Here is a 27,633-nt window from a genome sequence, read left to right as displayed (position 1 = left end):
TTGTAAAATAAGTTTTCAAATGGATCAAAAACTGAAAAATCCAGCTGTGACTGGTATATTAATTATTTCCTTTCCTTCCTTTCCCTTCCGAGTTCGCCCGCATCCTCCCAACACCAACGGTTCCAGATCTCGCTTCGCCAGCGGCGCGATGAGCCGCACCGGCGGCCGCCGCCGCATCTTCGACGGCCTCCCCATCCCAGCCGACAAATCCGTAAGCGTCCCCTCCTCCCTCTCTTGTTATCCTGTGCCTCTGGGCGGCCGGAGGAGCCTGAATTGTTGTCGTTGCAGTACCTCAAGGAAGGGCTCTCGCGGATTGACGAGGGGTGGGCGGCGGCGCGCTTCGACTCGCTGCCGCACGTCGTGCACATCCTCACCTCCAAGGACCGCGAGGGCGAGATCCAGTTCCTCAAGGAGCAGAGCGACCTCATCGAGGACGTCGTCGACGAGGTCGTCCACGCCTACCACCATGGCTTCAACAAGGCCATCCAGAACTACTCCCAGGTCCGATCCCCCTCCCATTCTTGCCCGTATTGTGGTCTCGTTTGGTTTAATGATGAATATCTTTGCACTGTGCGGTGGGCTATGTATATATAGATCCTGCGGCTGTTCAGCGAGTCTGCGGAGAGCATCACCGGGCTCAAGGGGGAGATGGCCGAGGCCAAGAAACTGCTTGGGAGGAAGAACAAGCACCTCGGGCAGTTGTGGTACCGCTCCCTCACATTGCGCCATGTGCTCTCCCTTCTTGATCAGGTGGAGGATGTTGCCAAGGTCAGTGCATACGCTTCACCTGTTTCAATCATTCATTATGTTTCAGGCAGATGTAATTTGGAAACTGTTTGCCAGAAAAACTGTTGTTAGTTTCTATCGATATTTTTCAAACTTTGTGTATCAAATACGTGTTAGCAAATATGAAAAGGTTAGTCTTATAACAACCAGTTTTTTTGGGAGAATTGTCAACTAGCTACCTATAAGGGTCTCAACTCTGAAAACTGGGGGATGGAGCACTCGCCCTCTAATAGCAACGGCAGGGTTTCTCCCTGTTGGGCTAATACGGGCTTAGAGGTTTAACCCTAACTTTTGATATTCATGAATTGATCCCTAATAGAGTACTTGGGTAGCCAGCCACGAAACTATTCTCTAATATTATAGGAACAATGCAATCTCTATCTCTAGTTTACTAATAAACCTCATCTCTTTTCTAACTAAATAATGTCTCTACCTTTATTTGAATTATTATTCCTATGCTATCCTGCCTAACTTGCCACATACACTAGCCTATGACCATAATAGCATCGAACAATTGTTCTGCCAAAATACCTTAGTGCTGATGCTATCCACTCTAGCTAACTAGCATAACTAAATGTTAGCCTTCTCAAAACTCCCACAAAAACATGTTTTGGGTAAACAATTTAGCAGTGTTCTAAAAGTCGGCGCTAGGTGCCCTGTTGTTGTCGCGATTAGGCATTAGATGATGAGCAACCTTGGGTGCTCTTGTGTTGCTATTTTGGTGTTATATTGTCTAACTTTTATGTACATACCTGCTAATTTCTTGGGCTTTGCCGGTTGATCTGTTCTAACCTCCTAGGTGCCCGGTAGGTATCGCCTAGGCAAGGTCCTCTAGCACCAGGCGCCTTCTTGAACCATGCAATTTAGTTGCTATTTATTGTTATTTATGCTGTTGGATGCTCACATGTAGGTTGGATGGTCAAATAACTTTCACCCGGTATAATAAAACTCTGTTAAAAATGTGTTTTTGAGGATGAGGCTCTTCGTTTGAGCTATATGTCCCTCTTTTTTTTATGCAAGTATTCTACCAGTAGATTCTGTTTATATTATTATGTACTAGGACATTGAAAGTAGGATCTTATAAACAGGTTATTATTTTAACATTTACGAGAACCACATTAAAGCTCATCACTTTGGTATACCATGTTGTTTTTATGCATGAATCTGAATTGATTTGCATGTATTAAAGCTGAAAAACTGAATCTCATTAGTTGTATGATCTAATAATTAGCAGGTCAAGATTATATAGTAATTTGGGAATTCATTGTTTCTTGCTTTCATCTAATTGATATGCTGTTCACCTTATAAAGCTATGCAGTCAGTCCAAACAACCATTAAGCAATTTAAATAGCATTGTTATCTCTAAGTGGTTCAGGGCCAAAAAACATTGAATTAACTAAACAATAGCTACGACCCGATCTGTTGTAGGACTGGTTGGATGTCTGGATATGGTTAGCAGACTGCAAGGTTGCTTTATTCCTTTGCACATGGCAGCTCCTTTTATCCTTCTTGTTTCAATGTCTGACCTTATCTTGCGAGTTCACAAATTTTAAGAAATTGTTATATCCCTAAGAAATTGGTGAATCCAGCAGGTTCCTGCTCGAATTGAAAACTTGATGGCAGAGAAGCAGCTCTATGCTGCAGTGCAGCTGCATGTCCAGTCAATGCTGATGCTAGAGCGAGAAGGCCTTCAAGCGGTTAGTATTAATATACATTTCTTGTGATAAACAGGCTACTATTACCATTTGCACCATGCCTGTGATAATGCAGTGTGTGCACCATGTGCCAGAGTTTAGAAGGCGATAATGTTCTTTTTCTCTAACCGGGTTAAGTAGAGATTCCTTGTGACGGTGGATATTTCTTCGTTTTTTTCTCTCAAAGTGAGGATGGAGTGTATTTCAGAGGTTGATTAACTTAATTATTTGTACGTACCATCTTGGCTTTGTTTTCCTATATGCTGTACCTTGAGATGGCTATTAAAGCTATCATGAGCTGAGTGCGTATTATTTCTTTGATGATAGCAATATCACATACTAATAAAGTTTTAAAGGTAGGTGCTCTTCAAGATGTTCGCTCTGATCTCGCAAAGCTGCGAGGCGTACTATTTTATAAAATTTTGGAAGAGCTGCATAGTCATCTATACAACAATGGAGAATACAGGTACGTTCTTATGTCGGATTGTTCTCATTTTGTTATAACAAATTGCGGTGTGTGTCAACTTGCCAATGTGTGCGATTCAGTAGAAGTACTTGCAAAATGAGCAACCATTACAACTACTTGATGAATGGGTTGATTTAGGACAATAACTTTAGAATTGAGCAATCCAGTACTACATGGTTATTGGGTGCTATATTGTACAATGGTTTGCAAGTTGAAGAATCTAGTACAACATTTGTGTGAGTAGGCTTGGATGTGCCATATAGGATAATTGGCCATGCCAATAAGACACACGGGTGAGTTGGTTATGTGAAGCACAGTGTGTCAGATATCGTCACCTACCGTTGCAACTTGTTACCGCCATGCTGTGTCATGAAGGGCAACAATCAAGAGGCGAAACATAATATGAAAAACTGAAATAAAACCTACATGCCATTTTGTATATTAATCAAATCTATGGTAATGTGGCTTGGTAACCTATGTGGCTGTGCCTAGATGACCTCCTGACAATATACCGCTCATCAACTTGTACCTGGATTGTTCAATTTTCATGTTTGTGTATAAACTTTTAGCACTCGCCAAGTTCTTGTGATCACTCAATTTTTCAGTTCATGTAGCTAATTATACCCATGCAACAAGTTGTTTTACTAGTGCTTCTTCAATTTTTGGGCCATTTTGGTTTGATGCCCCACCAAAATTTTGGTAGTTCGAAAGTCTGGGCATCTTTTGGCACTACCGAAATTTGGTAGGGTAAAGTTGCTCTGATCTAATACATGGTGTTGGGAAAAATTGGCACCAATCCAAACATGTAGAAAAGTTCTATTGAAAGTGCCAAAGATTTGGTAGGGCAAATTTTGGCACCAAACCAAAACAGCTCTTCAAGTTCTCATACTAATGAAGCGGCACCTGCTTTTCAAGCTATTGTACCCATGGTGCAATTTACTGTCTTTCTTTATATGCTTGCAGTAACTATGAACTTGCTTATAATGGTGTGAACACCAATGACTATATATTGTGCTGTGCAAATATTTTTTTTACTGTTCACATCTTGTTAACTATTCTGGCATTGGTCACATCTGTTAAGTATCATCACTTTATTTGTCTTACTACATGTGTTGCTCTTTTGGTAATTATCAGTTTGTCACACTTATATTCAAGTTATTATCACTTTTCGATGTTGGTTTGACAACTCTCAATGGTCACAATATGCGTTAAATGATTATCTCTTTTAAATGTTGGCTTGCTAACTATTTTGCTAATGCCACTGCATGTTTCATATGCTTATTTCCTAAAATTCTGTCTCTGATCAACTACTGTTTATTCCAATATTTCTTTGTCCAGCTCGGTGACTTTAAGCATGGTTGATAATGAAGAACTACCAACATCTACGGCTACTGGTCGATTAGTAAACAGCATGCAACCTCTGTCCAGGAGAACTAGGTCAATTAAAGGTGATAATCACTTTGGTGCGTCAGCAGATGGGATTCCTAAAACCAGTTCTGTTGGAGGGTAGGTTCAACTCCCTATCTGCTTCCATGTAAATATGATAATGATTTTGTTTATCTCAGTGCAGAAGCAGATTTCGGCTACTTCATATTGTGCTCAGAGGTTTTGAATTTTGATGCATCATATGACCTTGAATATCTGCTACATGCGAATAGTACTGTTTTTGAAACTAATGCTTGACAAACACATATATCACCTTTCATCACTTAAAAGTTTAGCAGTACAACCTTATGCATGTAACAGGTGCGCGGAGTTGTTTTAAGCTATCCCTATTGTTTTATCTTGTGGGGTTTCTTTGACAAATTACATTAATCATTACTTCTTTTTTCTATGATAATGAATTACTCATAATCATATATGTAAATAGATGGAACACACTGACATCAGATGCTACCATATCCTGGATTTTCTGATTTTTCTTTTGTATTTTCAGTTCTTCATTTGATGGCCCAGATGATGATAGTAGCATAGACATGCATGAAAGTGATGGTGGGCGTAGTCGGAGGGATTCCAAAAGTATTTCTCGGGAAGTGCCAATTTTCCTTTCGTGTGCTACACCAGATGAGTTTCTTGTATGATTTATTTTTTTCTTATTACATCATGGTCAAACACTTTCCTTGGTCAATTGCCCGATTTATTTACTTATTGTTTTGAATTCTGCTTTTAGGAATCAGTGACAAAGGCAGATGCTTCTCTCAGTGTGAAATACTTGAGAACATTGGTGCAGTGCTTATCCATGCTTGGAAAGGTTGCGGCTGCAGGAGCTGTGATATGGTATACTTCTGTTTTTTGCTTTTTTATTTTTGCGCACTAAAAATGTTCTATCTTTATTAAGATTTGATTTTTGTGCTAATATATTGGATATGTGGTTTTGTTCCAAATAGTTAAGTTAAGCAAAAATGTAGCAAGGTTGAAAGTGCTGTATCAGTATTCCATGTTTCTAAAAAATTGAGATCCTCTTGTAGTATACTTATTTGGCATCCATTGCAACACACAGGCAAGATTAGGTATTACAAAAGGGCAAGAGATGTTTGGGGGATATAATTAAAATAGCACATTGAACAATTAATACAGAGACAAATTAAATATCCTGTCTTCTAGTATGAAAACATTGCCTTAGAACTCCACTTGGTGGTTCAGTCATCCTGGATCTTACTACTGCTGTTTTGATATTCACTTTACCTTTTGGTGGTTATGCCTGTATTTCCTTAACAGCCAAAGAGTTCGCCCTACAATCCATGATGTTATCACCTCAAAGATAAGAGCCTACTCTGAAGAAACTTCAAAGTCCAATGTAAACAAAGCTGCAAATGAAAATTCTGATGTGTCACACTCAAATGGACGTGCTGCTCGTTACCAACTGCTCAAACAGAAGACGAAAAATGGTGCATCACTAATGGCAAGTCAACTAGTTGTCAGTCCCATCTCTCCAGCTATGGCACCCACTGGAGATGCTCAGTGTGCAGCTAGTCAACTTCTTAGTGCAATATTTGAATGCCTGGTAGACATTCTTGGTAGGTGCTATGTTCTCAGTTACTTGGGTGACACTTACAAAACTAAATCTTGTGGACTATGCAAGAATGAAAAAGTGCTTTTGCTTGGCAGAGAACCATATTACTGTTGGAGAGCTTCTTGAACAGAAATCATCAACTGAAGTTGATAATGCAAACACTCCTCACATGGCAAATGGGGATGCAAGCTGGAATCCAGATTCTGAATCTTCCCAGGCTACTGGTGGTTTTACTGTCGCATTCTCTTTGTCAGTTGTGCAGGTAGTCTTTATTATATCTTATATGCTATTTTAATTCTGATGTGGTCTACTTATATATCATGCACGTTCATCTTTATATTGAAAATTTCCAACTTATTGAAAATTTTAGCCGTAACAAAAAAGTGAAAAAATCTGTCAGAATTTTGTCTTTTTATTACGGCTAAAATATAATGAATTTGAAGATAAAATTTCACATGTAGGTGTAATACTATTCGAAGTATGTGTACAATTTTTTGTAGAATTTTTCGTGACATTTGCTAGTTGGTGTGCATGGGAAGCTTGTGCATATATGTTTCCACCTACATGACTACACCTACTTAACTACTTTCGGTTTTGCATTTATATCCGTTAGAAAATTCTAAAAACCTTTAGGTTTTGCATTTATATCCATTAGAAAATTCTAAAAACCATACATGCAGAGAATATTAAAGTGCGCACCTGCTAAAAAGATGCTTAGAAGTATGGAGATCTGTGTTCTACAAAACAGAAAAAAAAACTCATCTTTTGTCCAAGAGAGACTACTCTCATGTCTTTTTTAAAAACTCATCTTTATGCTCATATTTTTGCACAATTTTGATTTCTGTATGTATTATAATATGTTCTGCACAGTTGCAAAATCCAAGACATAGTTTTAGCTACGCACATGCTTAGAAATCTCATAGCCTTTCTTTATAAAATCTAATGCGCCCCAGGCTCTTTTCGTTTCTGCTGTGAACCATCATACCTTTCCTTAAAAGGTCGAAACATAAAATGCAAGTTTTTTTTTTTTTTTTTGAATTCGCAAGGGAAAGCTTTTCAATCATCAATGGAAAACATGTGTTGTTGTGCAATGCTATTCTAATGCTATTTATTTCTTTGCCGTGTTTCTTCTGTTAGAGTGAATGTCAGCAGCTTCTGTGTGAAATTTTGCGGGCAACTCCAGAGGCTGCTACTGCTGATGCAGCTGTTCAGACAGCTAGGCTTGCAAATAAGGACCCAGTGAAGGAAAAGAGGCAAGTATCCTCTTATAAATAACCTGTTATAATGATTTACTGTTTTACTGAGAAAGGCACGGGGGTCTTCCGGCTAACACAACAAGATGGTGGGCTAGCCTCACCCCTCTTAATCAATTTCGATATGGGAGCCCCTCCTCATATCCAGTTCTTTATTTACTGTTCTAGTTACATATTTACAAGTTACAAGATTGTGATTAAGCTTCCTCTTGAAATCGTTGATCAGTGGTTAGTAATCATTTTACCCTAATGTTGTGTGCATCTATAATTGCTTTCTGTTTAAGTGTGATGTCGTGTGCATCTGTAATCAGTGTTATTGGGACATGGTCAGAAATTCTTTTGGCTTGCCAGCACAACACATTTTTCTATCTACGTACATCTGACTCTGGTGCCACATGCATCTGACACCTTGGCAATATCAGGCGTAAAACACACCAATGATGAGGGTGGTATTGATTGCTGCTCCGTCATGAAAAGGAAGCAATAGAAGCTAGGCTGCTGCCCTGTAGACTTTGTCTTATTCCTCTTTCTATTGATTAGGAACAGTCGTATTAATTCATACGCATTTGCTAAAGACTCTGATTGATGTCAGGCTCACAATCCTACCTAGCTGTGATTCTCTGTGCATAAGAATCCTTTATTTCTCTCTGCTCGCTACTTTGTGTTGCTACCTCTATGAGCTCCATTTCTCTGCAGTCTGTTGGTATTTGCACATACATGCATATAACATCCACTTCTTTGTGAGTCTACTGCTCCTACCTCTCTATTGCTCCTAGGCAGCAATATGATTAATGCTGAATACTCCTTATAAATTGGCAATACTATGTTATTTATGATAACATAGTTTATGTGGTCAACCCCAGGATCCTATTTTGTAGTGTCTGCTGAATCTGGCATCTGACCCTGAGTCAGAATCAGGGTTTGTATTAGTTTCTTTGTTCATATAAGTGGTTCGTTTTGAGAACCATAAGAATTTCTGCTGAACAATTTGAGGAGGTTCTGTAGGCTATACTACAAATGCTATAGCCTTTTGAACACACAAGTAGACAAATGCATTCGTAATGATAGGGATCTTCCTGCAAAAAGATTAAGAAGTCAATTGAGCATCTTGGTGATGGGATTGAGTGTGAATTTAATCAAGTTTAATTATTACACTGCAGGATTATATGATAGAAACAAAGTAAATAAAACAGTGAAATAACTCCTTTCTACATTTTTTTTTCTGTGGAACAGTCTATTTTCTTTGTAACCTGCTTTTAAAATGAATATGTGCATTTTTTTTATAAATTATGTTACAAAATAGGTTTTTGTCGTTCTTGTTCGGCTAATTAGACATAGCTTGGCTGGACAAAGCATTCCAGCGATACTAGCTTATACCCTTGCTTAGCAAGGAGAGGCATTTGGTACAAGGAAAAAGATACTAGCTTTCAAGGTCAAGGTGGCCAATAACTACCTTAAAATCCTTGCCAAGCAGGGAGAGCCAATTCTGCTCTCATCTAGTGTCAAACAAGGAACTTAGGCAGTTCTGTTTGAGCAGATATGAGACCAAATAAACACATCTGCAATGGAGTTAGTTCTTTTTTCCTCTCTTGAATGAGCGTCAAAGCTCCTATCATCCATTTTGAGAAAAAAAAGTTCCAAAGAGAGTGGACGGCAACACTAAAATTGTGGAGAGTGGTTGTGCAGAGTATTCAGGTGCATTTAGATCTAAAGCAAGTAAAGTTTATACCCTTGCTTAGCAAGGAGAGACATTTGGTACAAGGAAAAAGATACTAGCTTTCAAGGTCAAGGTGGCCAATAACTACCTTAAAATCCTTGCCAAGCAGGGAGAGCCAATTCGGCTCTCATCTAGTGTCAAACAAGGAACTTAGGCAGTTCTGTTTGAGCAGATATGAGACCAAATAAACACATCTGCAATGGAGTTAGTCTGACTTGGCTAATTAGACATAGCTTGGCTGGACAAAGCATTCCAGCGATCTAAATATTCCTGTCCTGATTTGATATGCCCTTTTGACTAGGCGAACTTACTGAATCTGGTACTTATGTTCACATAGATAAGCATGGAGAGAAAAGGGGAGTAATAAAAATAAAATTTCACATTATTGGTGTTGATTCAATCAAATTATAGGGTTAAGTCCATTGTTAACCCTCAAAACTCTATTTGGAGTTCAACTTTCACCCTGAACTAAAAATTTGGTTATTTCTCACTATGCCTTTAGAAACTGTACAAATTACACCCATAACCCTATTCCATGGTTGTTTTCGTTGAAATTGCAGGAGATTTTGCTGACATGAACTTGGTAAGTTTTGAATGATACACAGCTCTCATGTGTATTTGAGAAAAAAAATTAAGTTGTGTTGGTGCCATAAACGAAGCAAAACATGCATAATACAGTTTGCACAAGCGAAAACCACTGCTGTGAAACAAGATAAGGTGTTATTTGAAGGTTGAGGGTGAAAAGTTACCCATTTTTTTAGTGAAAACTCTGAGTTCTATAAGAGTTCAAGGGCAAAAAATTACAAGCGCTTGTTTTGACATCCCTAATTAGTAAATCACCAAGCTTTTGGACTGCAGGGATGGATCAGAAGGCCTTTCTTTTGCTTTTCGCATTACGGATGCAGCAATCACTGCGCCAAACGAAGGTACACACTGAACAGCTTAGCATGGTCTGTATGGACTCGAATCCTTTTCTTTTTCATGTTACATGTCCTGCCTTTAAATATTTTGCATTAACTTTTTTTTTTGAATACACAAGAGAATTACGTATCATTTCATTAAGAGAAGGAAAAAAGGAATGGGAAAGGATCAGCGCCTACCAACCTGATCCAAAACAAGCCGAAGCCTTTACAACGCACGCAAAAAAACCTCACCTCCAAGGGGCTACTGACCTTTCAATTAACTCCTTTAGCCTAGAAGCCCTGGCTAGCGACCACATGATACACTCATTTTCCACTGTTTGGAGGACAGTAGCTACACAAGAATTAGCACCATTAAAAACACAATCATTCTTATGCTTCCAAATCTCCCACAGCACCAGAATGATGAGAGAGCTAAGTTCTTTCTTGGTGTCTTTGTCTTCCTCTCAGCATCCTTGACCACCACCTTGATAAGTTAGCTGTATCTGGACCTGGGGTATATGGGCCAGCCCATCTTTTGGAGGATTATATACCAAACTTGTCAAGAGAAAGAAGGTGGTGGATGGTTTCTTCTGTCTGATCACAAAGAGGGCAGGCAGAGGGGTGTGACAGCCCTCTACTGGCAAGCTGGTCTGCTGGCCGACATCGGTTGTTAAACACAAGCCAAGGAAATAACTTGCATCTCAATGGCGCCCAATTCTTCCAAATCTTTCTCCAAGGTGCAATTCTAACTGTACCAACAAATAAGCACTTGTAGGCTGACTTGCAAGTATACTCACCAGTCTTGTCCAGCTTCCAGTGGTACTGGTCAGAGATGCCATCCTGTAATTCCACTTCAGCCACCAAGTCCCACAAGTGAAGATACTCCACGATGACTTGGACAGGAGGGCTCCTCTGATTTCTGTAGTCCATCTATGGTTTTCCAAAGCCTGTGCCACAATATGGTTTTTAATATCCTTTTTCTGGACCAAATTGATAAGATTAGCGGCCACCTCTGCAGTCCTGCCCTGTATCCATCTTTCTGACCAGAACAAGATGGATTGACCATTCCCAACCATTGTTTCCATGGCCATATTGAACATGACATGAGCATTGCTTGGAACTTGAAGGTCCAATCCTTGCCAAGCCCGAGCACTATCAGTCTTTTGCAACCAAAGCCACCGAATGCGAAGGACCCAATTCATGAGCTCCAAGTTGTGAATCCCCAAACCACCGTACATAGGGGGTCGACAAACCTGCTCCCATGCAACCAAACAATTACCACCATTAGCCCTTTTGTGCTTGACCCATAGGAAACCTCTTCACCTTTTACCTATTGCCTTAATCACCCATTTAGGGATATCCATTGCAATCATCAAATAAATTGGGATGGCTGATAGAACTACTTTCAGTTCACCGTGGTGAGTCTCCCAGCTCTGTTCATGAGGGAAGCCTTCCATGTAGGAAGGTTGTCAGCCACCTTATCCACCAAGAATTGCAGTTTAGCTTTGCTAGGTTTCTTAATATTGAGAGACAACCCCAGGTAGGTGCAGGGAAACTCTTTTACTCCACAAGAGAGAAGGTTGGAAATTATTTCTAGATCTTCTTCTTTGCACTGGATAGGAGTGACTGAGCTCTTTTGCAAATTAGTCACTAGCCCAGAAGCATGACCGAACACATCCAACAGTTGCTTGATGATAGTGATGTCATTCACTGTTGGCCTTAGGAACATAACCACATTGTCAGCCTAAAAAGAGCATCTATGTTGAGCATGCTGAATAGATAGGGACTGCAACCAACCTTCAAGAGAAGCATGACCACTGAGTTCAAGACATCCATGACCAAAATAAATAACATGGGGGAGAGCGGGTCTAAGGCCATGGTGATGGAGAATCAGATTGCTTGGCTCTCTATTAGCAAACACACGAGTAGTACAGATAGGACCAAGCATAAAAGATTACACCATTAACTTTGCTTTTACTCCCTCCGTTTCAAAATGTTTGACACCGTTGACTTTTTAGCACATGTTTGACCGTTCGTCTTATTAAAAAAAAAGTGAAATATGTAAAACTATATGTGTACATGAAAGTATATTTAACAATGAATCAAATGATATGAAAAGAATAAATAATTACTTAAATTTTTTGAATAAGACGAATGGACAAACACGTACTAAAAAGTCAACGGTGTCAAACATTTTGAAACGGAGGGAGTACATTTTAAGTAAATGGCATAAATACTTGATTCTAATGTTTAGTGATCAAAGTTGCAGGTCAAGGATGGCGAAGAAACTCAACAGTACCACAAGAAGGCTATGGAACAGCCAGTGTCATACCTGACCAAGGGATTTTCCTTGCAGCATCAGTTTACCGTCCTGTATTTGAGGTGACCTGTCTCATGGTTGTCTGTTGCACACGCATACCACAGCATATTTACCAAGTTATTCATGGAGATATCTATGTACTTTCTGCAGTTTATGAATAAAATTGGACTGATGCTTCCGCAGAAATATTGGCAACTTGGGTAATGCCTCAAATCTCTAACTTCTATTCTTGTTCACAGTGGAGACTGTGAATCTACAATTTCTTCTTCCATGCAAAGATTTCTTCTAATATCCTAGTGAACTATAGAAGTTGTATGATATGCTGTGTAACTTTAAGACTTTAAGTACACCACATTTTTTCCGTTATGTCCCCCCCTACGTATCGAAAATTGGTAGCACATGCACACGTTTCTGTATAGACTACAGAGTTCCAAACACTTCATTGTGGGTTTGTGTGCCAGTCACTTGTTATATGTTAGAGCACCTCAAGTACGTTTATTTCAAGATACACAATAGAGTTATTACACATGAGAAGGGAGAGAGAAATAAAGGGTGTTGTTTTTGGAGGATCTTGAGCTTCGATTTTAAACCTGTCACTAGATTATGCTGCCAAGTGAATTATTTTCTAAGTTCTGTTGTAGTAATCTTAATATTCATCTCTATGTCTAATTTTAATCAACTTTTCCCCTGCATATTGACCTAGCGTACGGAAAACAAAAATCATCTAAAAAGAAGCCTATAACTTGCTAGAAATGCCTAGAATTTCTTTGCAGATAACCTTAAGCCTTTTTTGATTTATAGTCATTTTCCCTTCCTATAACTTCCTGTTCCCTGTCTGCAGCAATTGAAAACATGCAAAACAGCTTCTCAGCATGATGTTTGTTCACATGTACCTGTTTATATAGTAGAAAGATTGGGTTCATATTATTAATGCAGAAACTTCAGCATTTAAGGACGGATGTAGTTTCTGTTCATACAATTACCTGGAATTTCTCCAAGGACATTCCTGTAGTGCACTGTGCGCAATTGTCAATATACCATACAGCTTTTCCAAAACAACACTGGGAAATAATGTTTTTCTTCACCCAAGAAAAAATTTCCTTACATAAGACAAATTTCTCCGCAACCGACTCTTTCTCCTCAAAAAAGGAACCTGTAGTTATTTATATGGAAGGAGGTACTATTTTGTCTGAACTTTATGTTGCAAAAATACTTCTGTTTTACTGCTTGCATAAATAACTCAATAACTACTCCCTCCATTCCAAAATACAAGCATTTCTACATCCCTCCATCCAGGTACATAGCCCCAGAAATGCTTATATTTTCGAACAGAGGGGGTAACTGAAATTACTTCTTTCATTTTATGCATACAAATGATAACACCTGGATGATCTAGATGACCAGAAAGCTTTTCTCAAATTTCTGGGATATATGGTTGTCTCTGTTCGCATCTACTTCCTATTATGTTCTCTCAAGTAGATGTCATTTCAGAATGTGTGCAGTAAAAAGAATAAAACTTGCCCACTAGTCTACAAACAAGTATCTGGTTTGTCATGGAAATTCTGCTATTACCATAAACAAAAAGGACTAAAAACCTTCCTTGCATTTTGTGATAAAATGACAAGTTAAAGACAAAAAAAAAAATGGTAAGAGCTGTTTGGTTCTTTTTCTAAAGCTCAATCCTTGTTTAAAAGAAAGCACTTGTACGGAATATTTGCAATTTCCAACTTTGAAATGTGAGAACTTTGATGAATTTGATTCATTATCGCTCTTAAATTTCTGTAGGAATGATGGGCTATTGGCTTTTGTGAACAAATTCTTGAAGGAGCACTTCTTGCCAGCAATATTTGTAGATTACCGAAAATGTGTTCAACAGGCTATATCTAGTAAGTTATCTGTTGTCTACCTACATATGGTCTAATGCAATTAAACATTTTATATATTGTTTTATTGGTCACTGAAAAATTTTCTTGTTCCATACTCAAAAGAAGTTTCTTTTGTTTAGATATTAATTGATATTGTAGTTAATATTGTCTTGTAAGCATGTTGCCTGCTCTGATAAGCCATGGAGCAATTATGTCATGTAAGGAAGCAGAACTCCAAAATCAGTCATGGAGCATGTAACATTATTAAAACAGTATCTTTTATAGTTATGTTATTTCACATATGAGTGATGTACACCGATAGGAATCTTAGTGACTAGGAGGGTTGCTTGTATGGGCTACCTTGACAACCTTGTTATGTAGTATTTGAGTACACACATGACAAAAGTCATTAAATAATGAATCATCCTCTAGGTGCACTTGGGTGTGGAACCCTAAGAGGGTCACCAAGAGAATTGCTCTAATCTGTGATGATTATTTTTTCTGGTAAAATAACCAGGAATATACTAAAGAATTCCACCCCTGATCCACCCCCTCTTTTTTCTCCTAGTACCATGCCTGTGCATTGCAACAGGCCCATATAAGGATGGGTTGCATGGCCCATAGACTGGGATGGATCTAACAGGTTTTTTTTTAATCAATCCATCCTTTTGGTTTCTTTTTAACCAACCGTTTGATTTTTCTGATTCTATCGAGGATGGGGTGGTTATGCATGCAACTTGAGAGGGAGGGAGGAGGACGATTGCGCTTTTATAGTAGTAGAGATATCCTTTATGTTGAAAACGATTTTGTTTGAGGTGATACGAGGTTCTGGTCAGCTGCCTCAGCGTTTTGCTGATCACTCAAAATTGAAAGAGAACGAAATACTCAAGAAACCAAAATTATCATTTTATTCTCTAATGTTCTTCAGTAAAAAAATGCCTTATTATTTTTTTCAAAATTGGATGTATGAATATTCATTTTAACTAAAATTCAAATTAGAAATTGTTTTTAGGTTGTGATTTTAAATCCTAGATATCAAAATTAAATCTTCTCAATTTCAAACAAGATTATATATGATTTTAAGAATTTTAGTTTATCATGATTTCAAGTTCGGGAATGTATTTTTATCATGATAAATGAATTCCCAATTCATGGTTTAAGAATTGAGGAACAATGAATTCATATTTCTTGATTAGAATGAACAAAGTCCAAATTCTAAATATGAATTTGAATTCATGATTTAAGAATTTTGACTTGAGAATTTAAATTTGGATCATCAAAATTTTTGAAATTTGAATAAAAACACTTTTTATTTTTTAATCTTTAATCTGTATTCATAATTGTATTGGCGTAAACTTCAATTCTTTATTTGCAGTTCATAGTTATACTTCAAAGTTCTGAAAGATCAAATTATGCTGTCCCAAATTGCGAGTTTTTATTTCTGGTTTATGAAATTTCGAACTGTTATTTAACTACTTTGTGGTTTTCAGAGTGCAACAGACATTTTGGTCCTATTTCAGTAACCACCTTACTGGTAATTTTTGCATTGTTTAGATTGTTCTATAATTACTCTAGTTTCGTTTAGAGCAACCAAAATGTTTCCATCATCTAAGGGGAGTATTAAATTAGTGGTAATGTTATAATGTGTTTGCAGCATTTGAATTGATGGGAATATTGAATGCATGGGAAATGTGACGTACAAACCAAACTCACCCCTGTTGTGTTCCCTATATGCATCTTTGAACCAGTGCACTTAAACATACTTTGTTTTGTGTTCCAATAGTGTGTTTACCTGTAACAGAGGCTGCATTATTTCTTATTATTCAGGAAAATTTGTTTAGTAGCATTCGAGATAAACATATTTAGATTGTTAACACTTAATCTGCACTATAGCTCTGTAAGTCTCGGGTGCGCTTGTTTTTCTAACTGTTGTGTTGCTGTGTGTGGGGGTTTTGTAAAGATTTCCTACCCTATTCTTCTGTTCACATAATGACATGCAGCTCTCCTGTGTGTTCGAGAAAAGAAAAACTGTAAGACAGTAAAGAATGAAGAGTCTTGTTTGTTGTAAAATAGCATTGCCGTTGCAGTTTCCATAATAATTTTGTGCATGCCTAATTGCTCCATGGACATTATGGTCTAATTTGTATTGCTATCCTACCAAATTCTGATAATGGTACGATAGCGACCCTACCAATACTATAATTGTCTAAACTCCTGCCACAGCAATTGTTGAAAGGATTCAAATCCCTTCAGTTGCTCTAGCGATACTTGCTTCCTCAATATTCAGACACCTAAGACTTCTCATCTGCTCTGGCGATAGTTGCTTCTTCTATCGCTACTCGCTCTCTAGCTTCCCCTACTTCAATGCACCACATATGAGCCTCCCGATGCAGCATATATTTCCTTTAACAATTGTTCTTTCTCTTTGCTCAAGCTAATTACCTTCTCTTTGCCCCAGCATCCAAACGAGGGATAGATTTCCCCATCCTATGCTGTATTCTGACAATAGCATGAACCTGCAAAAAATAGGCGTATGCCTTCTTTTACATTTTTGTTATTTATTTGACCCGAACTCCATTGTTAATTCTGAATTTTTGAAACGACCAATCCTTAGTAACAAATCTGAATCTCAGAATTCTCAATTCAATCTGTGCACACTATCCAGGATATCTATAAGAGAAGATATAGACTTACAATTTTAATATATATATATATATATATATATATATATATATATGTACGTATATATATATATGTGTATATGTACGTATATGTATATACTGTGTGGGGATCACGGTAGGTTTCAGAAATATTTGAAAAGCACACCTGAATGAAGTGAATCGAACTGGTGTCCCTTCTGTACAATTCGCTGGTGTCTCGAGCGAAGGGCATAACGGCAGAAGGGTGAGGCCTTAGTGGGTGGTGGTGGTTGTCTTTTTTTTTTTTTTTTTGGGGGGGGGGTGGGTTGTATGTCGGTAGCCCAGGGAAGGGTAGGCGACGATGCTGTTCAGGGCATTAGGTAACAACGGCGGCGGCGATGCCATGTGCACCATTCAGCAGGGACGATGGCAAGGATGGGGCGGAGTTCTAGGGTCAATCGACGGCGGTGGTTATGGGGAGGGTAGCATGGGGATGAGTCAACGATGGCAGCAGCGATGCAATGGGTGAGGGAGCCTGGTGGGTGGTCAAGGGGAAGTGTGGAGAGCGGTTGCCGGACGAGGGGGCGACGGGATCCTGGTAGGCTTAGATGCTTGTGTGGGCGGCTGGGCGCGCGTGCAGGGGCGGGGGGGGGGGGGGGGGGGGGGGGGGGGGGTTGGGGTGGATGATTGCGTGTTTCCTCCAAAGAATCCTAAAACTAATCCTATGCATTGATTAGAGTCGATCTGACGGATATAAAAGACCTATGTACTTTTCTGGGTGGAGGTAGGAAAGATCAAGTGGCTGCACCACAGTATAGATTTTGGTAATACATACTCCCTTCGTCCCAGAATATAAGAAGTTTTAGGGTTGGACACGGTTATTAAGAAAATAGGTTGAAGTGAGTGGTGGAGAGTTGTGATTGGATGAGTAGTGGAGGTAGGTGGGAAAAGTGAATGGTGGAGGGTTGTGATTGGTTGGGAAGGGAATGTTGGTGAAGAAGTTGTTATATTTTGGGACAAATTCTGATGACTAAAAGTTGTTATATTTTGGGACGGAGGGAGTATCATCTATCTCACATTTGCATAAATTTGGCATCAACCATACCCATCTTTTCAATTCAATCTTGGTACTGCCAAAACTTGTAAGGGATCAAACCAAACGCGTTACATTTGCCATCTTCTCCAAGATGGTTCTTGCCATCGTTAAACTGCTCGGATGATTGTCCTTGAAGAATCCCTGCATACAGAGCTTTCTGAGAAAGATGTGATTGTTGCTCCTCAATGTGGGACAAGCTACGCGAGCATAGGCAGTATATCGAGTTGATTCAAAGGGATCGGGGTTTAAGATGTACGCTGAGAGCTGGTCACAGAAGGATGAGGAAAGGAAGAGACAGAGGAGCGATGTTTGGGATCTTTTTTTCAGTAAAATGTCTTCTGGTGCCAGTCTGCCAGAGATTGGACAAGGAACAACAGTGCGATTTGGCATATACCGAATCATTACTATATTTTTTTGCAGCAGATTAAATGCAATGTTGTCCACCTAAATATGCTTCTTAGGGATGCTACTGAATTATTCTTCCCTTGTTTGTTACGGTCCTTACATTTTGAGCAAGTGATATTTCATCCTTTGGCAGGTCCAGCCGCATTTAGACCGCGTGTCCATGCAACCTCAGTGTATAGTCCATTAGTCGAAAATGGGCGTCCTGTACTACAAGGGCTTTTGGCTGTCGATATAATAGCCAAAGAGGTATTTCCCAAACAATTGATGTGTTACCTTATCTGCAAGTTCTAATCATATTTATCATAGTTTTCTCAAATTCTCCTTAGGTACTTGGATGGGTTCAATTGATGCCGAACTATGCCACTGAGCTTGTTGAGTATGTTCGCACATTTTTAGAACGTACACATGAAAGATGCCGTGCATCCTATATGGAGGTATGCTAAATTGCCAATTCACTTTCTGTATTTTGAGGATTTATTTTGATGCAACCTTTCTTTTTGTACATCAACAATTTTGTTGTTTGAAATGATTATGATTAATGTGTTGGGAATTTTATCGAGATAGAGTAATACTCCCTCCATCTATTTTTGATAGGCATATTTCAATCCAACAACCTATCATCTTAATGACTTTCTCGGATTTAATGCTTGACTCTTCATTCTTCCACACAAGATTGGCTACATGGGCATCGAGAAATGTAAATATTAATGAATTGCTTGTTTACGATGAATAATTAGTAGCATATTTAAATGGATGATAAGTAGAATTACTTATTCTTGGTCTGTGTGCAAAGATAAAATATGACTATCAAAAGTAGATGGAGGGAGTAAGTCCCATCCTCATATCAGCTCACATCTGTTTCCTGTTACAAAAGGTGTAGCCCTTTCTAGTTACAAAGTTGTAGTTCTTATCTAATGCACCATAAAACAGTAAATGGTTCAATGAAAAAAACCTCAATGATAGGAATGTTGTCAAGCACAAATACTATCAGAAAATATCCATCCAATATCCATCCTTGATGAATATTTTCATCAAACTTCTCTCCAATAGACAACATGCTGGTTTCATATGGTGCCATTCCTCCTTTTGCAGCTAAGTCAAAACCCAAATCCAGTGGGTGCACCTAAAGACTACCTGCATAGGAGAATTAACATTTGCATTCTCAAAAACCACATTATTACGACTTCTTCATATAGATCGACATATAGCACTTGCCAGTTGCCCCAACCAAAATTAGATTCTTTAGATTTTTTTTTTTAAAAAAATCGGTGGTGATTTTCCAAAAGCTATTTGAATCATGCACCCTATGAACCTAACACAGATACAATTTAAAATAGAAGATTCTGTACAGTTTAATTAGAATAAAAAACAACATTTAGAACTACATCTTCATTTTTGTTTTTACTAAAAATATCTTTGGCTAGAATTACTCTGGTTTGGAACCATAAGAAACTTTTATGTCTAAGGGAGTTTGAATTTTTCCAAATGTAGCAGTTACTTGGTATGACACCATTATTTATCAATGCTCTATTATATGTATTTGACTGAGAAGTGTCCACATTGATGTAAAGGTCATCGCATATTATCTTTTTGATCGTTGAGCTGTAATGTGCTGGAAACTATCTGTCATGTTGGTGCGTTTCTCTGTGCATTGTACATTGGCTTCTCTGATAGGTCATACATTGTGTGCCTATGTACTTTAGACAAATAAATACCAGAATGGACCTTTTGTTTGGAGATAGCACATGAAGCTATTCCGATATTCAGGGTTACAAGTTCAAAAAATGGGAAGTCTCTAACCAATCTCCTAGCTAGAACCATTGAAACTGCTATTTGCATCGTAGCACTCTTCTCTTCTGAAAGTAGTAGGCTGATACAACACATTTTGTAGTTCTGTTGCAGCAGGTGAACTTCTGTGTTTTGCTTCCATGTTTGTAATTAGATAATAAATGAGCATATAAAGGCTGGTTGGCACCGTGTCTATAGTTAGATAATTCAATAGTAAAATAAGAGAACATTGGTGGACTAAACATTTGAACCTTCCCTGTTTGAACTTTGAAGCACTACAACCATGGAACAACCCTATGTTAAGTTCTGTACTACATCATTGTTATAACTTAACCTATCTTCCTTGTGGTTATTATGGTTTAACCATTTTGGAACTTCATGTGAAAACAATTATTCTAGATTTTATAGTAGTTTTGTGAAACTTGTGAATAGGTCTAATGGTAAATGTTAGTTTTTTTTGTTCCGAATAATAATGTAAAACAAATTTGTATATGTTGCAATACCTAAGCATCAGTACACAGTATTGTATGTAAGAGGTGGCGCGATCCGATGTACTAGTGGCACCCTCCTGCCTAGGCCTTCTAGCCACCTACCTCTGCCTAGGCTCACCTAATCATTGATTTGGCTTACCACAAATCTTAAAAGTGGGTAGTTCATACTCTATTTTCTTCCTTGATGTATGTAGCTTCATGATCCTTTTATGTTGTGTAAAAATTGCAGGCTGTCCTTGAAAAACAAAGTTATATTCTCCTCTCAAGGAATGATGTTGAAAGTTTAATGCGCTTGGATCCAGCAAATCTATCTTTACAAAATTCTTTTGGTCAACTTGACCACAGTATTCCAGATGCAGAAGCTGTAGAAGTAGAGATTGAACTAAGTGATCTCCTATTGGATATGTGCCCAATAAAACAGGTATCTTCTACCACATTCAACCATGCTGAATTTTTTTTTACGGTTACCTATAATTGTCTGTAGCTATAATTACATTTTATTGGAAAAAATTCGTATTTGGTACCTCAACTTTGGCTTTGGACTGATTTTATCCCTTAACTATAGAATGGTCTGATTTGAGTCTCTTAACTCTCAAGACCATTTGTTTTCATCTCTCAGATCAATTTAGGTGGTTTTGCGTTGACATGGTAATGATGTGCCCCTCCTTACCTAACATGGCATTCACATAGAGTTGCTGATGTGCCCGTTAGCTAAAAAACATATCAGAAATATAGGGCTCACATGTCATACATTTGATATCATCTTTGATATCTGACTTCTGGTTGTTATTATATTTGCCTATTATATAACTATATATAAAAAATAAAAAATTGCACATCTATATATCCCACAAATATAAAAAGTGATGTAGAATGCCACTCGATCGTCATGAACTCCTCCTGCGTCCCTTGACAGTCGACATGGGTGTTGGCACCTTCTTCGCACACTTTCGTCACGGTGCTATTTGCCTGGGTTGGCCACTCCCTGTGTCTGCTTGAGCTGATGCAACATAGAGGCTGCAAGTGCTCAGCGAACTCTTGACATCCACTATTGTGCTGAGCTGAGAAGGATGCAGGGAAGGGAGAAGAAGAGGGAGAAGGGGAAGAAGATAACATGTGGGGCTACAGTTTTTTTAAAATTATTTTTATATGCTGCCAGGACATGTATGCTACTTCCTCCGTTTCATATTATAAGACTTTCTAGCATTGCCCACATTCATATAGATGCTAATGAATCTAGACATATATATGTGTATAGGTTCATTAACATCTATATGATTGTGGGCAATGCTAGAAAGTCTTATAATATGAAACGGAGGGAGTATGCGGCATCCTTGTCATCTAATAGCACGTCATCACATCGTCATAAAAACCACCTAAACTGTCAGGAGGATGAAAAACAAACAGCTTTAAGAGTCGAGGGACATAACTCCAATGATTTCAGAGTTTACATGTATGCCATGTGATCAGCTGTTTCTACATCACAGTTCTGGTGTGACCTTATCATGTGTATACGTTGCAAGCTTTTGGCTGATATGTTATGTCCGAATTGAGATACATGTCCATCTGCCAGAAAAGGATGGAAAACCTGTTTCTCGTGCTAGTTTTGTTCAATTGGCGTCAGAACAATTCTGGTTTTACAATTTTCTTCTCCTATTTGTTGAATGAAACCTTTTCTCTGGATATGCAGGAAAACTTGATCCATGATGACCAGAAATTGATACTGTTAGCATCTCTTAGTGATTCATTGGAATATTTAGCGGATTCAGTTGAAAGGTAAATCATCTTATGCTCAATACATTGAATGTCCATTTTGTCGAACTATTGTTCCGTTTCCAGTAGTTGTGAATGTTATGCAAATCTCTTTAGTTGTGAATGTTATGCAAATCTGCAAAGAGCAACATTGGCTCAGTTCGTTTCCCCTTGTTCCCAACTCCCCCTTCTCGTTTTCCGCGTGCACGCTTTTCAAACTGCTATTTTGGTGCTTTTTTAAAAAAATTTTCTATACAAAAGTTGTTTAAAAAAATCATATTGTTCCATTTTTGAAAAAAAAAATTAGCTAATACTTAATTAATCACGTGCTAATGGATTGCTCCGTTTTCCATGCGGAGGAGTTTGGTTCCCAACCATCCCAAACGAACACAGCCTATAATGCTTCAGAATTCAGCACCCATCTGATTCGGATTTATCCTAAACTAAGAGCATCTAGGAACGTATTACATTTTATACATCTGTTTTGGGACTTCTCATCCCTGATGATTTATTTACATGCACATTCATTAGTTCGATCCTTGGTACTTTTGTCTTGTTGGGAATTTCAGGCTTGGAGAGTCATTCATTAATTCATCTACCATGTTGGAGAACAAAAATCACATCCACCAGGGTCGCCATACTCGCTCAACTAGTGCAATTCCGAAAAGCCTTGCATCACTTGCTAATGAGTATAGAAGGCTAGCAATTGATTGTGTCAGAGTCTTGAGATTGGAAATGCAATTAGAAACTATATATCACATGCAGGTAATAGCACTCTTGTAGCGCCACATGTTTATTGATGGATTTATGTTATGTCAAGATTTTGATACTAGCATGATTTTTAAATAGGAAATGACGAAAAGAGAATATGTAGAAGATCAAGATGCTGAAGATCCTGATGACTTCATCATCTCACTAACAACTCAGGTATTGTTCTCTTTTAGTTTTGTTTAATTTTGATACCTTGTTGAGCATATTTCCTAATCTGATATATCCCACGCAAACTGGGAGGATGTCTCAGGAAACTAAGAAATGAAGAATCAACAATGTGTACATACAAGGCTGAGTGCATGGTATATAAACTTGTTGGATAGTGGCATAATTCTATACAAGGGAAAAATGAGCAACTGTTTTGCAATATTTAAACTCAAATCTGATTTAAGTATATTAGGATTGGTAAAATAATTTTCTGTAACAATAGGAGTATTGGTTCTTGTGCATAGGCATCCAGTTTTATGTACCATATGGTACTCTCATGTGTACACGGTGTGCAATGCTATCTATTCAACTTATGTGAGCCGTACAACATACGCTGACTACTGATTTTTCCAATCTGAACAGATCGCACGTAGGGATGAAGAAATGGCTCCTTATATTGCAGAATCTAAAAGGAATTATGTATTTGGTGGGATTTCTAGCGTTGCTGCTAATGCATCGATAAAGGTTTGTTATGCTTCTTGCTATAGTTCCAGATGTCATATTTGTGGTACTTGAATGGCAATCATTCGGTTGGTATGGTTGGTTGCTAGAGAACTTCAGACCAAACTATATATTTCAGTTTAATGATATTGAAACCCAAATTAGCCAGCTAAAAATACAAACCGAACCTAATTGACTGAATAACACTGTCGGTTTATTCAACTCTACTAAGAATGACAAACTATAGTGCAGTATGGGTTCAAGTATTTAACAAGTCATCACTGCTTGAGAGGGCACTACATGATCACGTATACAGTACTTAGTTCACGTGAATGTCTTCCAATAATTATCTGTCCCTGTTCTGAAGCTCCAAATGTTGTAGCATATGGTGACGATAAATAACAAATTTATAGGAGACAATGTCCATTACATGATACAATAAATGAATAAGAACCTTGCGGTAACCTATGTCACTTGTGGGGTCAGCCAACTGCTTGGGAAGCCGCCAGAAGAGTTTTGCCATCCTGTCGCGCAGCAGCATCTGCGCACCCTGATGGCCTGATTACGTGAAGAACTCTGATCTAACGATCTTTAGAACTTACAGACTTTGCATTTGAATTATATAATGTCTAACAACATCAATTTTAGAGAGAAGTTTAGAAAGTATGATTGTGTGTTTCTTAGTAGATTGGGTTATTTGGTTGGTTCGATCTCTGAAGCATCAAGACCGACCTGAACAATGATAGACCAACTTTATGTTCGTACCTGAGCCGAAGCTGATTTCTTTGCTAATCTGACTGCCTCGATTAGCTAATTAAGGCTGGTACGGTTTGGTTTCTTGGTACTATGATATTCTTGCTCACTGCTAACTTGAATTGTGAAATATTTTTCAGGCACTCGCTCAGATGAAGTCGATCAATTTGTTAGGGGTCCAACAAATATGCAGAAATTCTATAGCACTAGAACAGGTAGAATTTTTTTCTGCAGTATGATATAAAACAAATATGCCTCATCTGTATTTTGGTATAGTCCTTTATACTTTACTGCAGTTTGAAACGGTTTTTAATGGATAATAGGAGGCCTAATTCATTGCTCGCATTTGCAAATAAAATACCACTACTCTTAATGCAGGCTCTGGCAGCCATACCCTCAATTGACAGTGAAGCCGTCCAACAGAGAATAGATCGTGTTCGGACATTCTACGAACTCTTGAATTTGCCTTTCGAGGTTTACCACTAACTGCTTACATGCTACCCCTATTCGTACCTTCCATCTTTCTTACTCATTTCTCCATCTGCAGTCTTTGCTTGGATTTATTGCAGAACATGAATATTTATTTTCTGCAAAAGAGTAAGCCACTCATTAACTTTTTCATACCATTACAATACTGTTTTTGTGGACCTATGTTTGATTTGTATTCACTTTTGTTTCATAGATACTTGAGCGTGTTAAAGGTCAACGTTCCTGGAAGAGAGATGCCAATGGATGCTGAACGACGCATCTCTCAGATTTTGGGCCATTAAAACGAATTGGAATATGAGGATGGTTTCTTTAGCTATATTCTGTTGCTAACGTCTCCGCATTTTTCTTTATGTATCTTTTATGGCGGCAGTTATTATTATTTTTGGCTATTTCCCCCCTTTGTTTGAATGTATATCAGAAGTGTAGGTGGTGGTATCTTCTTGCGTATGCCTTCTCATTGATTGTAAATTTTCACAAAATTTCCTTTTTCTTTTGGTTCTTGTAAATGTGTAATTTATCTGGATGCTTTCGTAATAAAATCGTCATACTCCTGTTTTTATTTGTTATTTTAGTTTTGTCAGAAGTAAACCATTTTGTGTTTTCACTATTAGTCTTGTAGAATTCATATAGTTAAACGTAATAAGGTGTGTTTTTAGATTCACCATTAGAAATAAATTCATAATACAAAAATTATGAGTTAGACCATACAAATTTATCAAAAATAATGATCAAAGAAATATTTGACATAGGAGTATATGACAGATAAGACAACAACATATAACATGGTCTCCACCTAACATATAACATGGTCTCCATCTAACGTATACTTTATAAGATTATAAGATTTTCTTCCTCCGTACTGGAAAGAGTCGATTCATGGATTCCTGGTGCAAGTTTAAGGCTAAAGCGAAAATACCAAAATACCCTCATTAACTACATCTTTATTTAATTAGTAGTACTGCAGTACGTACAGAGGCATAAGTCGCATAAAAAAGGACAAAAAAAAAAGGTTGGATTTTTATACAACAGAAAGAAAAGACCTCTCCAATCTGAAAAGAAAAAAAAAAGGAAGATGCTTGCTAAAAATCCATTCTCCGCCAAAAGAAAAGATAATATCTCCGCAACCAAATAAAATGGATAAAATAAAATAAAATGGATAAAATCCATTCTCCGCTAAAAGAAAAGATAATATCTCCGCAACCAAATAAAATGTTTTGAATTCACCTGCATGAACTAGCAAGAACCAAGAACAACCAAGAAAAGAAAACTGCATCAGATCCATCAACAGCACCGCATCCATCGATCGCTAACGCCTTGCGCATCACATCTGCCGCTCAAACAATCACACTTTCTTCCAAGATCAACAAGAAGCAAGAAACCAACCGCCACGAAGCAGCACTGCAGCAGAGACCGAAATGCAGAGACACAACAGCGAGTTCCAGAGCTTGTAAAAAAGAAGAAAAGAGGACAGTTGGGGAAGCGTCTGCATCGCGTTGTGGCTTGTGCCTTGACCGTGTCACGCGGCACGAAACCACGCACGGAAGGACGTGGTGCGGGCGCCCCGCGACGCCGAGGCATCCACCGCCGACGACGACGCGCCGCATCTCCTCGTCGCCTCTGTCGCCGCCAACGCCGCATCTCCACGTCGCCTCCGCTGCCGACAACGACACCGCATCTCCTCGTCTCCTCCGCCGACACTGACGCCGCATCTCCCCGTCGCCTCCGCCGCCGCCGACGACACCGTATCTCCTCGTCTCCTCCTCCACCGCCGTCGTCGCCGCCGCCGCCGCCGCCGCATCTCCCCGTCACCTCAGCCGATGATGATGCATCCATCTCCCGCCGTCGCCGCAACATCCATCCATCGTTGTTGTCGCTGCATCCATCCACCGCATCTATCTCCCGCCGTCACCGTAGATGCGGGAGCGATGGGGAGTGGCGTGGAGCGATGGGGAGCGGTGTGGAGCGGGGAGAGATGTGTGGGGAGGAGCGGGACGAAGGTAGGGAGGGAGTCGGAAGCTTCGTAGGTCGCGCATACGCCGCCGCGTCGATGGAATCGATCGAGGAGGGGGCGGCGGGGAGAAACGCGAGAGAGATCTAGGAGGCGATAAGGCTCGTGTGGTGTGAAGAGGAGTCGCCGTCCATCTATGACCCACACACGAACGATAGAGAGGGAGTTTCTCGTTTGGTGTACAGGAATCGGTATTTTGTGGGACAAAGCCATCCCCCTAGAAATCGTCTTTTTTTTTTTTTTTTTTTTTACGGAGGGAGTATTTGAATGTGAGGATTGCTAGAAAGTCTTATAACTGAAACGGATGTAGTAACATATAACATGGTCCCTAAGAGGTTAGGTAAAATTGCTTTCCTAAAAAAGGAATAAGTTTACCTATGCTCTCTCAATTTTACATCGAGTTTGTTTGACATCCCTTATCTTCAGTACAAGAAATCTCGGTTTAGTTGACGTGGCATCCTAGTCAGAAAAAAATAAAAGAAGAATGTGGAGCCTACATCCTAGTCATCATGTCTTATCTTATCTTCTTCAACCGGCAGTGGCAAATGGGTGAGAGGCGGCGATGGCGAGATATGCACCTTATCTTCCGTTGAGGACAACACTCATTCTACCTAGTAGCCCTAGCTTTGTCGAGCCCTTCTCTCCTCTCTCTCTGGCTGTGGAGGCGGAAGCTGGCAAGACTACCGAGAAGGGCAAGTAGCTAGTTGTCACGTTGCCAGTGAAGGAGCGGCGTTCACAGTTAGTCGGGCACCCATCCATCCCATCCCAACCCGCACC

At 38.9% G+C, this 27,633-nt stretch overlaps 2 protein-coding genes across 3 annotated transcripts; one reads left to right on the top strand and one right to left on the bottom strand.

Moving 5' to 3' along the window:
• Positions 1 to 75: 75 nt before the first annotated feature.
• LOC127782079 (exocyst complex component SEC8) lies at positions 76 to 25,414 on the top strand. 2 transcript variants are annotated; one of them, XM_052309145.1, is made up of 26 exons: positions 76 to 211; positions 289 to 501; positions 595 to 768; positions 2,379 to 2,483; positions 2,837 to 2,946; positions 4,285 to 4,452; positions 4,883 to 5,021; positions 5,117 to 5,223; positions 5,665 to 5,963; positions 6,055 to 6,221; positions 7,097 to 7,212; positions 9,788 to 9,855; positions 12,101 to 12,213; positions 12,302 to 12,351; positions 13,937 to 14,037; positions 18,290 to 18,402; positions 18,483 to 18,590; positions 20,665 to 20,856; positions 22,126 to 22,211; positions 22,757 to 22,952; positions 23,037 to 23,114; positions 23,529 to 23,630; positions 24,500 to 24,574; positions 24,738 to 24,833; positions 24,907 to 24,956; positions 25,042 to 25,414. In XM_052309145.1, the coding sequence occupies exons 1-26, from the start codon at positions 149 to 151 to the stop codon at positions 25,127 to 25,129; spliced, it is 3,177 nt and encodes a 1,058-aa protein (XP_052165105.1). In that variant the 5' UTR covers positions 76 to 148; the 3' UTR covers positions 25,130 to 25,414. The 2 variants fall into 2 exon arrangements, with proteins under 2 accessions (XP_052165105.1, XP_052165104.1); XM_052309144.1 differs by having other exon boundaries at positions 12,095 to 12,213.
• A 608-nt stretch (positions 25,415 to 26,022) lies between these two features.
• LOC127782080 (uncharacterized) lies at positions 26,023 to 27,018 on the bottom strand. Its single transcript, XM_052309146.1, has one exon. It carries the CDS (start codon positions 26,700 to 26,702, stop codon positions 26,130 to 26,132), a length of 573 nt encoding a protein of 190 aa, XP_052165106.1. The 5' UTR covers positions 26,703 to 27,018; the 3' UTR covers positions 26,023 to 26,129.
• Positions 27,019 to 27,633: the final 615 nt, after the last annotated feature.

This window comes from Oryza glaberrima, chromosome 8 (genome assembly GCF_000147395.1).
Source record: "Oryza glaberrima chromosome 8, OglaRS2, whole genome shotgun sequence".
NCBI classification, from domain to species: domain Eukaryota; kingdom Viridiplantae; phylum Streptophyta; class Magnoliopsida; order Poales; family Poaceae; genus Oryza; species Oryza glaberrima.
Note: the sequence above shows the minus strand (reverse complement) of the source record. Positions and strands in the feature narration are given on the sequence as shown.